The 17,825-nt window shown below is 40.1% G+C and overlaps 1 protein-coding gene across 10 annotated transcripts in view; it reads left to right on the forward strand.

Moving 5' to 3' along the window:
- The window catches only part of CNOT1 (CCR4-NOT transcription complex subunit 1), a 137,605-nt gene that overhangs the window by 75,100 nt on the left and 44,680 nt on the right, over positions 1-17,825 (forward strand). For 2 of the 10 annotated variants that reach the window (XM_019505839.1, XM_019505844.1), the window contains exons 14-22: positions 4,641-4,760; positions 5,388-5,510; positions 5,729-5,880; positions 9,393-9,543; positions 11,251-11,452; positions 11,952-12,098; positions 13,303-13,427; positions 15,388-15,674; positions 16,851-16,929. In XM_019505839.1, the coding sequence (XP_019361384.1) occupies positions 4,641-4,760; positions 5,388-5,510; positions 5,729-5,880; positions 9,393-9,543; positions 11,251-11,452; positions 11,952-12,098; positions 13,303-13,427; positions 15,388-15,674; positions 16,851-16,929 (1,386 nt within the window). The remainder of the gene's footprint in view (positions 1-4,640; positions 4,761-5,387; positions 5,511-5,728; positions 5,881-9,392; positions 9,544-11,250; positions 11,453-11,951; positions 12,099-13,302; positions 13,428-15,387; positions 15,675-16,850; positions 16,930-17,825) is intronic. The other 8 variants (XM_019505842.1, XM_019505846.1, XM_019505840.1 and 5 more) reach the window with 5 other exon arrangements.

Here is a 17,825-nt window from a genome sequence, read left to right on the forward strand (position 1 = left end):
CTAAGGAGGTGCGGTGGAGTGTAACTACATCCCCAGCAATGCTGTACACCCTCTTGCTTGGAACGCTGGTCAGTGGACAGGGCAGATGTTCCCAGGCAACCGTGGCCAGATCCTGCCACATCTGGCTGTGGCTTGCTTGATAGGCCAAGGGGTTGCAGTCCAGCAGCTCCACATCCTTGGTGAGATTAGGTAGCCACTGAAGCATTGGCACTACCTGCCCAAGGCTGGGGTCTGGTGCCTCTGGACCCCTACATTGAAGCCATGCCCTTGGTCCACATTGGCAGCGGCTGGCATGTAGGAGACTGGCTGGTGCTGGGAGTGCTGGCACAGGAAGGTGGATCCCCTTCTTGTCTGCCTCCCAGACTCTGTTGAACAGCACCTTTGTCCAGTGATCAAGGGTTTTTGGTGCTGCACATGCTCCCCTTCACCCTTGGGTTGCACATGCCTGTCAGCACATGGACTGTACTGGACTGCAATGGATCCAGCCATTTTTTTGATGCCCTCCTTCAGCCACTTCACCAGTGCCTGCACCTCTGGTGAAATTGGCTTGCCCCAGCCAGGAACATTGATCCCATGGAACTTCTCCATTTGGTTCTCAAACTCCTTGACTATAGGGATCACCTGGCTAAGGAGGGCATCACCAACACTGAGGGTCTCGGTGGCCTCAAAGAAGGGCTTGAGGACCACCAGGATCTGGGAGATGTTATCCCAACTCAGCCTTGCTCGGGGAGCTTGGGATCAGTGGCCTCCTTAACAAAGCAATCTCATGGATGGCCTTCTGTTGTTCCACTAGCCTTTCAAGCATCAGGTATGTGGAGTTCCACTGAGTCTCCACATCATGCATAATTTCGTGCTGTGGGATGTTCAGTTCCGCTTGTTTGTCCCGCAGCATCTTGCCCCTCTTTATGCTGCAGTGGTTGTAGCCCACAACCTTCCTGCATTTTGAAATCAGCTGCGTGGTAGTGACGGCACCATCACTGGCAGCCCTGTCCTCCTCCAAGGCATGTGCCACATAATAGAAGCTAACAAAGTTGGCATCATGGACCACCTTGACTGTGTTGGTCCTGTTGTCAGTGACCATGAACCCGTGGGTGAGCTTGCCCTCCCTAATGAGCCACCCCTGCACTACATGGTTCATGGCCACCATGATCTCCTTTGCCATGAGGAACTTGGCCATCACCTCGGCTTGGAGTAGAGCCCACCAACAGTCTGACTGATCGCACTAGTGCCCTGTGAAGGAGAGGTAGGCATGATCTCCACCCTGGCTCCTCCAGATGTCCAAGGTGAAGTGTAAGGCCACCTGCAGACCTGCCTTGTGTAGCTCCTCCCTCAAGTACTCCCTGAATGCCTTATGCAGGGAGGGCACCACCGTCCCACTGAAGGTGGTGCATGCAGATACAGTATGATGGGACTGTGAGTTGCCTGAACTCTGGCCACTCAACTGAGGAGGAGGGCTTGTCATCCAGAGCAAGCATCTCCCCAGTGTTGTGGGTGACCTTGCTCGCCCTTGCAACGCACCCCCCTTTTGTCTGTGGCTTTAGTCCACCAGTCCAGGGTGGCCTGCCTCTGCTTCTTGCCGATGGGGCCTTTGGAGCGAGAGGGGGGACTTCCCTTTGGGCATGCTGTCACTGGTACCAGGCTGAGGAGGGGCAAAGGCAAGGCGGTGCTGCCTCCTGAGATGCAGCAGCATCTCGGTAGTAATGAAGTGTTTTGCCTCCTTTCCCTGGCTGATCTGCATTCGGCAGTGCTGGCAATTAGCATTAGGATCATCTGCCACCTCAAAATGATCCTACGCTACACTACCCCCTCGCTTCTGGGTTGAGGGTGGGGATCCTGCCTTATCTTTCTCAGCAGGCAGAGGCAAAACAACAGGGGAAGCTGAGCCACCTGCCCCCACAACCTCCTTTGAGGTGCCTGCTGGAGAAGGCAGCGTGGCTCTAGGGGAGCTTTGGGGAGTGTGGAGCACCAACTTAGGTTCCCCCTGCTTTCAGAACCCTGCTTTCAGAACCAGCTCCTCCTCTGGCACTAGGAGGCTCACGCTGGGAAATGAAATTGGGTTGGAGGAGATTGTCATGCTGGTGCTGGTGGCTATTTCCGGTGTTAGGGGAGGTGGTGCAGGTTCAGTGACAGGTACTGCTCCCATTGGAAGCAGAAGACTCATCACTGTCAGGAAAGAGGATGCGTCTGTTTTGGGGGTGGGAACTTGCAGCTCTCCTTCTAACCCCTCTCCCTCCCCTGCCAGAAGACCTGGCACCTGCCTTTCCAACATGCTTCATATTAATCTTTCTTGTGCTGGAGTGTGTGTGTGTAACTAATATATCTTCGTGTGTGTGTGTGTGTGTGTGTGTGTAACTAACTAATATATCTTCTTTCTTTACTGTATGCATCTGTAACTAATATCTCTTTCCTCTGTTTACTGTATGTGTGTGTAATGTATGCTTTCTTGCACAGTGATGGATTACACTGCCAGGGAAAACACCACTTTCTTTTTAAAAAGTGGGGGGAGAAAAATATAAGAAATAAGAGGTTTTTGCAGGAAGAATAAGTTGAAAGAAATGGATTGGATAGGGATAAGTAGAGAGATTCTAGGCAAGGGTAATTAGTAAGCTGTATCCAGTCCTTTCCAAGAAGAGCAACTAGCAGGAGACTGACTAGGAAGCCAAGCCAGTCCACTAGTACACTTCAGATGCTGTTGCTCAGGCAGAAACGGCTCACAAAAGGGACAGAGAGGCTGCAGACAGAGGTTTATATTCTGTTTCTACATCCCTCCCCTAGAGCACTGTGATTGGAAGGGGACTCGGGGAAAGATCACAGTCCCTGGCCCACTGCAGGTGTCAATCTCCTTCCTTCGCTCCTCCCTCTCTCTTTCCGTTGGTTTCCCTGCCTTCCAGATCTTTTTCTGAATTGATTTTGGAGGCTCCAAATCGATTCGGGGGGAGGGGTTGTCTCCTGAGTCGGTTAGGATTCGGTGATTTGTCCTGTGAATCGGGCCGAATTTTCTCTGAATCAAACAGGCAACCAAAGTTTCTCACACCCCTACTATGTATGTATCATTTGGCAAATTCTGCTCAGCTGGCCTTATAGCTAGAAATTATGGGGTAAGTTAGGAAACCTCATTCAAGTTTGTATTTTAAATCTGGGCTGTGTAAACACTTATTATAAAATACTTCCCTTGTACTGGCTGATGCATGCTGAGGGTTTAAAAAATGGCTACTGTCTTGTTGCAGATACAAGAAATAGAGAAGGTATTATTTTGGGACTATGTAAACTCTTACAATTCAGTCCGTAAGACAAATAAGAGTACATTTTGACATAAATATATGCCTGGGTTTTTTGCAGCTTCCTCTGAAACATCCAACCTTACATCTGACAGGAGTCTGTAAAATAATGCAGTTGGTCTATGATACTACAGTACTGTTTTGTAAATTGAACTGCCATAAAGGGGGACAGTGCATGCATATATCCTTGTACTGCATGCAGTCCTCATGCTTTCCAAAGATAAACAAGTGGACTATTCTGGGATTGTCTTGTCCATGTTATAGCTTTCATCTTAGCTATCAGTTAGAGTTGTATGACTAGGAGACAGAAGAGTTTGCTGTAGAATAGGCCGACATGCCTCCTAGTCTTCTCTTCATTAGAAATATTACTGTTCTCAAGCATAGCACAGGAAAGTAGAGCAAGATGTCTGAAGCAAGCTAGAAATGGCTTTTGTCAACATTCACTGCTCAGGCGGGTTGATGGTTACTACTGACCACCCACAAGTGTTGCAGTCACTGTACGTTTTTCCTAATGTGAATAGTATCTTAAACAAGGGACTAGAGTTCTTAGGACTTTATTGCCAAGCTGGAGCAAGAGCTTTATGCAACAGAGCTTAATACATTAAATTAAGAATTTAAAACAACAGGATCTGTAGTTTTCTGATGGCCTTGGTAATAGCATAACTGCAGAACGGTATTTTTGTTTGTTATTGTAGAGTGTTCACAAGATGAGAAACTTGACTAAATGAGGTACTCGCTACCAATGAGAAGCCATTATTTTAGTATCCTATTTCTACTCTTTTGAACCTGTTTGTTTGTTTAAGCAATGAAAGGTAGCAAACCACACCTTGATAGTAGGATTATATAGCTTAGCAAAAGCGTAGCCTAGGACTGGCAGTTTTTTCTCTCACCCTCTTTCCTCCCTCCACCCGCACGCATGCACGCATGTTGCTTGTCCAGCACCCCATGTTGCATTACTTTTCCTTAGGACTGACTTCCAGAGCCTAAAATTTTGCATGAGCTGATGTTTTCAGTTGCCATTCTTATGTAGCTTAGGTAATTAGATCTGCATATTTCTAGGAATGACATTGGCTGTAAGGTCATTATTTCCACCATTTAGAAGTAAATTTCAAAGATGTAGAATCATTTCCACGTTGTCGTTTTAGTATCTGTGAAGAACATATGTTTAGTATAAAACATGAGGTGTTAACTACATAATGTTCATGTAATCCTTTCATCTGTATATAGATATAATATCCTACGTAAGAAAAAATGCAAATGACCTTAAAAAGTATACCTTGGCAACTGCCTCTTTTTTTTTTTAAGAATTTGTTTTTTTTAAAGCAGCTCAGTAAAGTGGAATCACAATTTAACTTTTCTTAGGGTCAGTCTCCTTCAATTCGCCAACTTATCATGCATGCAATGGCAGAGTGGTACATGAGAGGGGAGCAGTATGATCAGGCAAAACTGTCACGCATTCTTGACGTGGCGCAAGACTTGAAGGTGAGTTTGCGAAGTGCATTTTTTAATTTGAGTATCTGAATTATGTAAGAACTTGTTACTTCAATGAGAAAAACCAACCTTAACTTAAAAGTGGCAGAGTTACTGAGCAATGTGTTCTAGTAATACGTTTGGATTGAGGTTAACAAGAATAGCTTCAGTGAGCTTTTAACTGAAAATAGTTGAAGTGGGGATGCGGGCTATTAATTTTTATAGCTGGCTGCATGAACTTTTATTAAAAGTCATTGCATAACTTGTTACATTAAGGTACAGTCAGACTGGATGTGAAGTGCTTGTGTATGCTGTTTGGAGAGATGTTCGAGATTCCATTTTGTTGTGTGCCAAAGTAGCTCTTACTTGAGAAGGTCTTTGATTATAAAGTGCTTTTAAAAGTACCGGACCACTTTGTGAAAGGTGCTAGCATGCTTTCAGATCTAGAGCACTTGCTTATTCTTACCAAGTAAGATAATTCTGTTAAATTAATATTGTAAACTTTTTATTGACCCAAGAAATCAGTAGCAGCATGTTTGTATGACTAATTAGTATAAGTACATGGGGATTAGAGAAATCAGGAAAAGAAAAAGGGTATCCTGATATTTTCACTAGTAGTGCTCTAATTTTTTTCTTTAGGCCTTGTCAATGCTGCTCAATGGTACTCCATTTGCCTTTGTTATTGACCTTGCTGCACTTGCCTCTCGACGGGAATACCTCAAGCTTGACAAATGGCTCACAGATAAAATTCGGGAGCATGGGGTAAAGCAGGATTTTTTTTAATTTCTGCATTTTATTTTCATTGGCTTAAGTTGCTGCTTTAACAAATATAGCACTGAAGTTGTAGACAGTATTTTTAGTCTTATGGTTCAACGCTGAACTAGCAATAGCTTAGTGCAATTCTCTTGCAGTTGCTAAGTTTGAAATAGTAACTGTTAAGTGACCTTTCTCAAAATTTAAAAGAACTTTTTCTTCCTCAGGAGCCCTTCATCACAGCCTGTATGACTTTCTTAAAGAGGCGATGCCCATCTATCCTGGGTGGCCTTGCCCCAGAAAAGGACCAGCCCAAAAGTGCTCAGCTTCCACCAGAAACTCTAGCGACTATGTTGGCTTGCTTACAAGCTTGTGCCGGGTAAGAGAACTGCATCACTTATAACTATCTCACTTGCAGACTTGATTGTAGATGCCATAGCTGTAGAATTATTTTAAAACTGTTCCGGAAAATGGTGCAATGTTTTTTTCCATACCTATTAGGCTTTCCTGAGTTTATCCAATAATGCAAACTTTTCTTGCAAGGAGTTCCAGGAACTGGGGTGGGGGAGGTGAAGGAGTTGGAAAAGAGTGCAATGAGCTAGGTAATCACAACCTGGCTAGTTAGTCTGACATTAGTCTTGGTTAAAGTAACAAAAGAGTTGTAGTATGGGATTCAACTGTTAAAGAAATGAAGGATAGGAATATAATGTCAACCTATGTGGGGGGGTTTTTGGGAAATGAGTTTAGTCAAACCCAACATCATTCTTTCAGACTGCAAATGTGGTTGATTAAAGATAATTGCATTAATGCAGTACTTCTGTAAGGTATTGAGGTAGTATTCCGTGACATTCTGACTAAAAATTGGTGTATGCAATATAAAAGCTGTACAAATGCATTAATACCAGGCTAACTGACCATATGCAAATAGTAGTGAAACATCATCAAATGACAGTGTTTTCAGTAGGTTCTGCAGGGACTGGAACTAAATCCAATGTCATTCAGTACTTTGATCAGTACCTTAAAAGCAAATATAAAATCACTACAATACTTAGATGGCATAAAAAATTTCAGCTCTCTAAAGCCCTCAGTCATGCCACTTTTCTTCTATTTGTTCCTTTGAAGGGGTGCCTATTATGTCCTTTTAATTGTTGCTTTAAGCATTTGAGTCAGTTAGAAAATATGATTAATTGAAGCCAGACTTGGACACATATATATAACTTTGATGCAGACCTTTTTTAATCAAAGCTAAAACTCCATAAGGTTGGATTTCAGCTGTAATTAGAAACTAGTATTTTAGTAAACCATTTGGTTACAAATTCAATACTGCAATAAATCTGAAATCATTGGGTGGCCATCCCATCTTAGTTTTGGTTTAAAATTACACTGTCATGGATCTTCCTCGTACCATTTCAGTTGAATCTTGTTTGACTGCATGCCCCAGAAGCTAGTTTTGGGATACTGGACATGTCCTGGGAATTCTTATTTTGAGGTTGGGGGAGAGGAGGTTGCTAGTAGCCAACAGAAAAGGTTGTATTTTATGTAGCTGTATATCTTGAATAAAAAACCAAGTAGAACAGTGCTTGGAATGAAGAAATCAAGGAGACCCTCACTTCCAGTAACTCTCCACCTCCCACCCCCTCCAACCCAAAAAACCCTGTTTTAAAATGTTTATTAACAGCTTTTATTCTAAAGGTACTCTGTTCAGAACAGTTACTAGAAAAAAAAGATCTCCCACATCAGTGAACAGACATTTTGCCATTAGGGTGTCAGTTGATAGTAGCTTTTTCTTTCTTTTTTTAATGAACTATTTGGTGCATTTCAGGACCATTAAAAAGTTGCCACAAGTGTCCCAGTCGATAAAATTGCTGGGAGGGCATTTGTATGTGTAATAAAAATTCCCCTGACCTTTGTGCCCTTCCCCCAAGTGAAATAAAAAACCCAGCCACTTCTGATTTGTTCTTTGTCAAAGGAATGAAAGTGGAAAGCTCTGTGTCCTGAAATCATCAGTTTGAAGTAGTTCCTTCCCACTTAATTTTCCCATGTCATTCTGATTTCCCCAGTACCTGTTGGTGCTAGCTTCTACACCCACATCGGGATGGGGAAGAACCAATGTAGCCATCAGATGGCTCTTATTTACTTGAGAGTTTTAAATCTGCTTGCAGTAGGATGAAGAAAATTACTTTGTGTAACTCTGAGGGACCAAAATATTGTGGTTGAGGGCAAAAAATCCAGAAGGGGACTTGGGGTGTTTTTATGCATGCTCTGGGGTGTCGGGGGACAGTAATTAGAGTGGCTTTTGGGAGCCACCCTAATAAAACGCCTGCTGTGTTTTGTGTATTCAGCTCGTTGAATGAGCTTTAGTTAAACTGCCCCCGCTGCAATTTTGAAACTTGGAGACACTGCATACACATGACTCTGAGGCCACTGGAGTGTTATAACTGGCTCAGTTCACTGAGTCTGCTCTGATGCGTTCAAATTGGAATGCATCTGAACAGGCATCAAGCACGTGTATAGGTCCGTACAGGTGAGATGAGGGACGAAGGGTTTTTTTCTCTTCATAGGCTTTTGTTGGAGGTTCTCGTGTTCTGCATTCATTTTAATTTGACGGGTGGCTGGCTAGATAGCGTAGTTTGTTAGGTTGTGTGAAATAAGACTGTGATTACGAACACTGGAAATGTTGAATGCAGCAAAACAATAATGAGCATGCACAACGTAGGAGAAATGGTAGTAGAAAAGAAACCATATTTTTTCTTATAGAAAAATGAATGAGTGGAAAGAGAAAAATACTGGAAAGAGGAAAGAGCAAAAAAAACCCTAAACTAAAACCAAAAGGTTCTTAGAATAAAGTCTAAATCTGGGTGCTTAACAGTCTCAAATGTACTTGGGGCCAGAATTAGCTGGCTCTGCTTCCTCTCTGTTCTTCCTCATGTTATTCAAAATTCTCCTTTCTGTTCTTCCTGTGCTTTGGTCAGAAAAAATGATTGCAGTACTTGTAAGCTAAAACTTGATAAGTTTTGATATAAAAGCGCTTAATACATTAGGAAAACAGAAGGGTGAGTTGGGGGACACTCTTTGTTATCTCTTGGCAGAACTGATATTAAGTGTGCTTTGATTCGGTTCCTAATATTAAATATTAATATAGTTAATTAATATAGCATAGTTAAATCTGAAGAGCTACTTTTAAAATTGAACCTATAAAATTTATGGCATAATTAAAAAACAAACAAACAAAAAACAAAACGACCTTCCCCACCCCCCAAAAAAAGGAACCCAAGCCTGTTTTAGGCTGTTGTAAACCATTTTCCTGCTTTTGTCGGGATACTGTAATCCATGCATTCTTAAAGAATTAATAGCGTGCCAGGTTAACCTGGATGTTTCAAAGCGTTAGCATGCTTTTGATGGTGTTCTGTAGCCTTTATGACAATAGAAACTTCTGATCCTATGTGGACCTGCAAATAAAAATGTATGTATATGAGGCTTTTTCCAAACTTATTGATATTTAACCTGTCTAACTTTTCATTACAAATCATATTCAGTCACTTGGCTCTCTTTTAGGTTTTATGATCTAGCATCAGTATGTAAGACCACTTTTATAAATACACTTTAAAATATTTACACTTTTTTTAATGTAGCGTCTGCTGGTTTGCATTTGTGGGTTCTAGAAATTTTGCAGAGCACTGCTATATCCACTGATCCCCAAGTGGATATCAAGCAAAAAATCTAACAGCAGCGATATATACAGACATCAAAAAGTACACCTGGACTCTTGAGCAAAATGGACAAGAAGTTAACTGTCCTGAAATGTGATCCTTTGAAGATAAGTTAAACAGACTAAGTTGATCCAGTTTCATGAAATACTATATCATTCATCACTTAACTCTCTTTTCCCAGGAGTGTTTCTCAGGAGCTATCAGAGACCATCCTCACCATGGTAGCGAACTGCAGTAATGTCATGAACAAAGCTAGACAGCCACCACCTGGAGTCATGCCCAAGGGACGTCCACCTAGTGCTAGCAGTTTGGATGCTATTTCTCCTGTACAGGTAGATAATATGCCACACTTTCAGAACAGAGGTGGTAATCGTATTCATGTTTGTTGCATAAGTTGGACTCTTAGAATTAAATAATGTTGGTTGGCTCCCTTTAAAGCTTATGCTTGCATGTTTAGATAACTTTGTGTGTTAACTGCGAGATAGTGTGTGTGTGTGTGTGTGTAAGGGATTTAGTTAAGAGCTACCTTTCACTGGAATGTTTGTAACAAGTAACTAAGACTTTGTAACATGGGAGCAGTAAAAATGAAATAAAAATTTGGCATAATTAAAATATGCTCGAGGTTTCTTTAAAATGGTAAAGAATTTACATAGATTTTTGAGGATTAAGCACTGCCTTTGAACCTGATGTGTCTTGTTTGTAGCTTCACGGGCCAAGCAACAGTGCTAGAGCATAAGGACTTGTTATAACTGGGGCTCTTCAGCTCTCAACTGAACTGCTCTTTTAAAAACAAGGTACATTTAAGTTACTCCCTGCCACTCACCACCCTTTCCTCCTCTGGGAGCGACACATTCCAAACAGATTTTGCTGCTAGCAACTCCATTCAATGGCAGACTGAAATTCTAAGAAATGGTGAACTCTTTATTAAATTAGTGGCACTTCAGTATTTAAGGATGTCAAAGGCACTAATGTTCTCTAGGCTAAAGATTTAGAGCAGTTTATTAGTGATAAATCAGTAGTGGAAGATACTCTTCAGAGAAAATGACTAAATATTCTGGCAACTGGCTACAAATGGCCACTGCAAACAAGGGGCTCCTATACATGTGACAGAGCTCAGCTCTAACATGTTAATTAGCAGTTAAGTCTGCTGGAGCATGCTAGTTAGCATGCTCTAGCAGCCTCTGCGTCACATGTATTCAGTGTTCCCTCATTTAAAAATGGCAGCAGGGCAGCTTTAACTCAAGCACATCGAATGAGCGTTAGTTAAAGTGCCCCCACTAGTATTTTGAGGTGCGGGATGCTGAATACATATGACACTGTAGGTGCTTTAGAGCAGGTCTCAGAGCCCCTCTAATTAAAGCACCCTCCACCTCTGGAGCACATGTATAGATGGATGCCCAAGTAGAGCAGTAGACTGGTTTATATAATCAGTTTGTAGCCAGGCTGTCTTCAGGATAGATGAGACAGTTTATCTTTCCTCTCCTAAAATAAGGATTATGTTAATCTGTTTATAGGATGACTATTATTATTGGCCTCTCCCTTGGATTTTAAAGGTTTGTGTAGAAAACCATATTCGGGTGTTTAGTTCCTGGTCCTAGTGGGTTCCCTTAGACCTAATAAAAGATCATGATTGTGAAGTTTCACTACAGCCTTTGTAAATATTCTGATGTGACCTGAAATTGGAGGTCTGTAAGGTGCTGTAGTATCAGACATATAAGTGTGGCTTCTTAATTCGAATTACTGTATTACTCATTTAGCTGTTTGTATCAGTGTCTTGAATCTCCAGGAAGCCTTTAATAGACTTGTTTTTATGATAAGGGGGTTGTAGTGGATATCCATTGCATCTAAGAAAGTGTTTAATGTTCTAACGTTTTGTAGACGAACAGATCTTGTGGGGGTCACTTGAATGATTTCACAGGCTAAACTTACCATGCAGAAATACTCTTCCGAGGAATACTTTTGTCATTGCTTTTTTTTTGCCAAGAAAAGAGAGCTAAAAAATGGTTATGGCTGTTTATAATCTGTGTTTCTTTATCCAGATTGACCCGCTTGCTGGGATGGCATCTCTTAGTTTAGGTGGTTCAGCAGCTCCACATACCCAGAGTATGCAAGGCTTCCCTCCTAACTTGGGCTCTGCTTTCAGCACACCTCAGTCACCAGCAAAAGCATTTCCTCCCCTTTCCACCCAAAACCAGACCACAGGTTTTAGTGGCATTGGAGGACTCTCTTCACAGCTTCCAGGTATAACTGTGTGGGTAGATTTGTTTGAATTTTATGTTAACAGAATTGCTTTACATTGCTCTGGTGAAGGTTATTGAGCAAGGAAACCAGTGTTCTACATTTTCTGGGATTTAATCATAAAGCCTTTGCTGTCGCTTCAACATTAAAGTATTTGGGTAACTGTGCAACCTAAATCAATGCTTTATGCTACAGTACAGTTCAGATTACTGGTGTGCAGCTTCTGTATTTAAGTTGAAATGCTTTACCGTTTTTAAGATGGTCTGAAATGTGGTATTAGTGCTGGATTTAAATAAAAGGATGGATTTTTAGTCAGAATGAGTTAAAAAGATTAAATGTTTTGATATACTTCTACAGGGTTGTTAAATGATAGTGAAGAGTCAAAGAATTGAATGACACGACCCTGTCTCATGCTAGCTTGTTGTGGCCTGATGAAGTGTTCTGATGCATGCAGCTAGTTAAGAGTGTAAAAGAGGTGACCAGTGCCTTATTTGCTTGTCAGTAGGTGGTCTTACTACGGGTAGCCTGACTGGTATAGGAACTGGGGCCCTTGGCCTCCCTGCAGTGAACAACGATCCATTCGTGCAAAGGAAACTGAGCACATCTGGACTGAACCAGCCTACATTCCAGCAGAGTAAGATGAAACCTTGTAAGTGGTAGTGTTGTCTGTGACTGTGAAGTGTGACTGTGATATGCAGTTGATCTGCATTTTCTTCAGGGAAGGCTGGCAGCTAGGAGTTGGTAAAAGGCAGAGAAATAGGGGTCTTGTATTCAACCTGAAGCATGAAACAGGCTATTTCTGATTTGCTGTATTAGAAGCTTACTAACAGCTCATGGGAGTAGAAAAATCTGTTTTGAAACAGTGTATATGTGACAGTGAAGCACTCTAAATCTGCATGAACAGTATTCCATTGCTTTTTGTTCTGCTATATATTGAACAAAATTTATATCCTGCTTCTATAGGGGGTTATATACATTACAAAAATGAAATTCTGTGGAGTAAAACTATATCAGAGTTACTTGGGTAAGATCACTTTCTAGTATAGAACATGAGAGAGATGAATAAGATGCTAAAACTGGGGTGAAATAGGCTAAGGCTAACCCATACCAGTGCAGCCAGGTCTCTGGCTATACCAGGTGGAACTACATCTATTGTTTTGGTGTGGCATTTCACTGTAGCACAAAGTGGCCTTTTGCCTTTAAAAGGTACAGATATTTTAACAGCCACATCTTCATTTTTACTTCAGTTAATCTTGTTACTTGGTAGTGCCTCCATAAAAGCTAAATGTAAGTGTATAGTGAATGCTTGAGTGATTTCTCAGTTTGCAGTTTAGGCTAAGCTTTCAGTGATAGGACTTGGCTTGGAACAGAGTGGTTGGCATGAAAGTACTTGTGTGAAAGACTGTCTGCATGTTAGTGTTGTGTAGCATGCTCTGTTTTTAGTTTCTTGCTCGTATATTGGGTTAGGTATCAATTGACCAGATTAATTTCAGAGCTGAAATATATTTTAAGAATATAACAGTGCAAGTTTTAAGCATCTTCCTGGAAGCTTTCAGTTTGTTTGTTTGTTTTTTCCATAATGCTTAACTTTAAACAAAAACAAACCAAAAACCAATTTAATCTCTTCTGGTTAGTGATTTTTTTTATTACAATTTTTCTTTAAGCTTTATGTGAATAAAATTTACTTGTAAAGCACATTTTTAGCCCTGTTTCGAGAACAAAGTAAACTTTATGTACATTATTTACCCTAGTTGAACTGATACTCTGAAAATGTTTGGAAATTTTTTCTAATGAATCAACTGCAATAATCTCTTGCTTGGAACATTATTCATTGTTGTCTGTCTTCCCAACAGCCGATTTATCTCAGGTGTGGCCAGAGGCAAATCAGCACTTTAGCAAAGAAATAGATGATGAGGCAAATAGCTACTTTCAGCGCATTTATAACCATCCACCACACCCAACCATGTCTGTAGATGAGGTGAGTTTTGTTCTGTAGCAGTCACATCAGCTATCTAGAGACTTGCTATATGGTTGATGATAGTTATTCCTTAATGTGGTTATTCATAAACAAATATTGGGATGATGGCAGCTTAAAGCTTTGTTTTTTGTTTTGATTGTAAATAAGGAGGAATAAATTTTACCTGTGATGCACAGAGTAACTCCCAACTGCTCTTGTATGTGAAGTGCAGTTTTAAGTTCCATCGATTTTAAAAAATTACGTGCCTGAAACTCCTGAATAATGCCAAAATGGGTGAACCTAGTTTTGTGAACTCAAAACATAAGTATTCTCTTCACCTTAAAAAAGAGTGAGATTTGGTAATAAAACCACAAAAATGCAAGGCAGTGGAAAGTCTTGACTTGCTTTTTAAATCAGACTCCTTCAGATTAATGGTGTCCCTTGAAACCGTATTTTGTATATTTGTGGATTATTGAAAAGCACTTTTGTTGTTCCCTTCCTAAACTTGGTTTTGAAGCAGTAGAATGGTACAAAGCAAATATTAGGAAAGTCCTGCCTGATGGTTGTAGAAAATTACAAACATGCATATTTATCTCTTAATATCTGAAACATTTTTTGGCAAAAATGTAAGATTCAATATAACAACACAAGTGATAAATACTCTTACGTTTGCACCCAGCAATTATTTCACATCATTCCCTGCTAAAATGATGTACAGAAGGGATTTATTCTAATATTCAGAAGCAAATATCAGAAATACAAATCTGACATATTAGAATATCCAAGTATTATGCTTTAACTGTCTCTTTCATCTGAGTAGAGCAGGCTCTTTCTCCTGTATTCCTTTTGCAAGGCCACTGCTTTCCAGGAACTATTTTTGTGAAGAAAGATGAGTACAGTTCCTTTTAAGGGTAGTATGACCTCTTGTGGGAGCAGATGTGCACTTGAGCAACATTCCTAATGATGCCTACTTGGCACCCAAAGTATCAGCAAACTTGCCTTACCATGCAATAGAAATGCTCTTTTTGAAAGCTTGAGTGTTCATTTGCTATTGCCAAACTTCACAAGAAGGCAGATTTTTAAAAATGCAGTTATGCTAATTAAAATGGTATCTTGGGGTTCTGCATCATGAGCAAAACACTCAATTTCCCTACTGTCCGAACTGAAATTCAGATGAAGTGTACTACCTTGCATATCATCCCTATGTAGGATTTTTTTTTCACTTACTGTAGTTATACTGTGAGAACCAGAAGGAAATTCAGCGTAGCTTCTCACCTGTTACCTGCATGATATTAATAAAGTCATCCTTTTTATAATAAATAAAAGCAGACACAAGTGAACTCCACTTTCTGACCACAGTTACTCTCAAGCATTTTAAAATATGTTAGCAAATTCAGGTCACCTTAATCAAAGCCAGTTAAGATTAAGCCAGCTGACCTTTTAACTGCTACCAGATAGATTGGGGCAGGCAGTCATTTTAGGCAGAGGGCTGCTTACTGAGTTTTAGCAAGCCATCGAGGGCCTCATGACAGGCAGCCAGGGGCAGATAAATTTTAATTTTCTAAATTTTTTTAGGGGTCCCACGGACCTGATAGAATGGCCTGGTGGGCTGCATCTGGCCTGTGGCCGCATTTTGCTCACCCCTGAGATAGACCATTTAAGAGCTTTACTGCAAATAAAAATGGTTTTCACTTTTTTTTTCAGGTCAGTGTTCTGCTGTAATAACAAGATTTCTACTGTTCAGTCTGCATAATTCCCACCCTAAAAGCATGTAGTCTAGCCTTTTTTTGATACCTCAGGGATTTTGTGTAGAGTGTTTTATTTACATACAGATATTTTTGGTATTTTTGCACTAGGGGTTGGGCTTTCCCCACTGCAGCTGACATTAGTGAGTAGATGCAGTTGCTCTTAAGCCTCCTACGGGTATGAAAGGGCTGAGATGAAGCAAGTCTCTCAGTAACAGTCTCTGATTTCTTTGCAGGTATTAGAAATGCTACAGAGATTTAAAGACTCCAACATTAAACGGGAACGAGAAGTGTTTAACTGTATGCTGAGGAACTTGTTTGAGGAGTACCGATTTTTCCCCCAGTACCCAGATAAAGAGCTGCACATAACAGCCTGCCTCTTTGGTGGGATAATAGAGAAAGGACTGGTTACTTATATGGCATTGGGCCTTGCCCTGCGCTATGTTCTTGAAGCCTTACGAAAGCCTTTTGCAACCAAAATGTACTATTTTGGTATTGCTGCACTAGATAGATTTAAAAATAGGTGAGTCACTTTTTTTTATAATACCTGCATGGAGTATCTTTGTTAAACTTATGCCTGTTCTTGTAGTATAAGTAAAACAATACAGAGTTACTGGTTTATGTTGGACAACTAGCACATCTCAGTTGAAACATAATTCTAAAATTGACCAAGTCTAGAATGAGAAACATGTACCATCCACTAATTACGTGGTAATTTCTATGTTGGAAACAAAGATTAACTTCACTCCGTTTTTTACTATGTGTAATATATATGTATCTTCAAACAAGTATCTTAGTAGGTTCTTAGAGTAGGTGCTTCCCTAGTTAAAAATTCACTACTTGTGTGCTTATTTATCTAAGAGTAACTAACTAAAGTTGTCCTTTAGTTTCTGATCAGTCTATTTAAGTGATAGACAGTTGGATTTTGGTTTCTTAGTAAACATTGCATTATCGATTCTTAAAATACTTGGTTTTCAAACTTTCTGAATTTAGTTACTTTAAATGCTGTATTCTCTGAACATCTGCTCCTGCCTAGGATGCCTATTTCTCAGTTACCTGTGTTCCTGTTCCTGCTATCATCCAGCTTTAGAGTATTTACGGTTATAACAACAGAGCTGGATCAGAATATAAAAGTACATTATAGTAAGACTGGCATACCTAAAATTTCTTAAGCCACCTTATGTCCCCTACCACTCCACTCCTAGAATGTGTGTACCATTTTAAATGGGATATCAAAAAAGAAGTGTCCCAAAGTGGGTGACAATATTTGGCATTCATAAGATGTATTACAGTAAAAACTGTGCACGCACGAAGGAAGATTCCTAGTTCTAAGTATAGGATAATTCTAAATAGTGAGCTACAATTAAATATACCTAGCCTATACTAGAAACAGATTCAGTTCACCATCTATTAAATTTGTTGATTTGCATAAAATGTTAAATTTTGTCTAGGACATAAATACAGAATCTTGGAACAAAATGAATTAAAATGAGTACATCAGATTTTATGAAACAGATGTTCCTGTACAAAATTTCTTTTGTAGATAGGCAGGCATGGTTCTTTGAGTAGATGAGTTCAGATGCAGCTTTCTTCTGGTAAGGGAGTGATATGTCCAGTAACTAGTTTGTATTGCTCTATGGTATCATTCTTGATCAGGGCTCACAGTTCTGTAACTAATGGTTAGTTTTACTGTTGACAGATTGAAGGACTATCCCCAGTATTGTCAGCACTTGGCTTCTATTAGTCACTTTATACAGTTCCCTCATCACCTACAGGAGGTGAGTGTTTAAAAATTGTACAAACTAAGCTTCTGATTGTAAAAACATTCTAATGCTTGAAATTGGAAACATTCTAAACCTTCATAACTTTTGTTTGACAATGCAAGTCCATCCAGGTTTTTAATGCCTTGTGAGGAAAGTAGCTTTTAAATACTTTTTCTTGGGATTTGGGAGGATGGCAGTATGAGAAGCCAGTGCCTTCAAATTGAATTTGGATTGAGTTTATAATATGTACCCAACTACTAGTTTGCAGCCAACTAACTACATGTTGCCACTCAACAGCTTTAGGAAAGGTCTGTCCTCAATTAATATATAAATAGGTTTTAACTTTTCCCACACATTTTCCTTGTATTTACACTCCAGTCCCCTTAAGAATTGTGGACATCCTATTGAATAAGTGCCATTCAGTTAAACTTCAGTCCTATAGTAAGACCTACCTACAGTAATCCAGACAGGGGACAGAAAAATTTGGTTCCTGAAGGTCTGATCAAAATAATAGGAATGTGCTTTAATCTGAAGAGTAAAAAGCTGTATTTATAGGTAACTTATTTCTCAGTAGTGCTTCTATTCCTGAGGGAGCTTCCAGAAGCTAATAATAATGCTAGGACTCATCAATGTTTTTAGTCCAAATTGGTTTTAAAAAAAAAGAAAGAATAGAGAGGTTTTCTCCACACGTAAATTGGAATGATTATATCTATGCTTACAAAAGCAAATTACCATAGATGTTTTGACTATTTGTTTACATGCTTAAGTAATCTGGCACCTGCATTATAAATGCTTTGATTGCACCACTATAAAAAGATGGTTAACTCAGCAGTTTTCCACTGCAAAGTTATTTCAGTTGGTGCCAGCCAACCAAATGCTTTGGAACCTGGCTTTTTGCTTGATGGTTGCAT

This window comes from Gavialis gangeticus, unplaced genomic scaffold (genome assembly GCF_001723915.1).
Source record: "Gavialis gangeticus isolate Ggan-Ray unplaced genomic scaffold, GavGan_comp1, whole genome shotgun sequence".
In the NCBI taxonomy this organism is placed as follows: domain Eukaryota; kingdom Metazoa; phylum Chordata; order Crocodylia; family Gavialidae; genus Gavialis; species Gavialis gangeticus.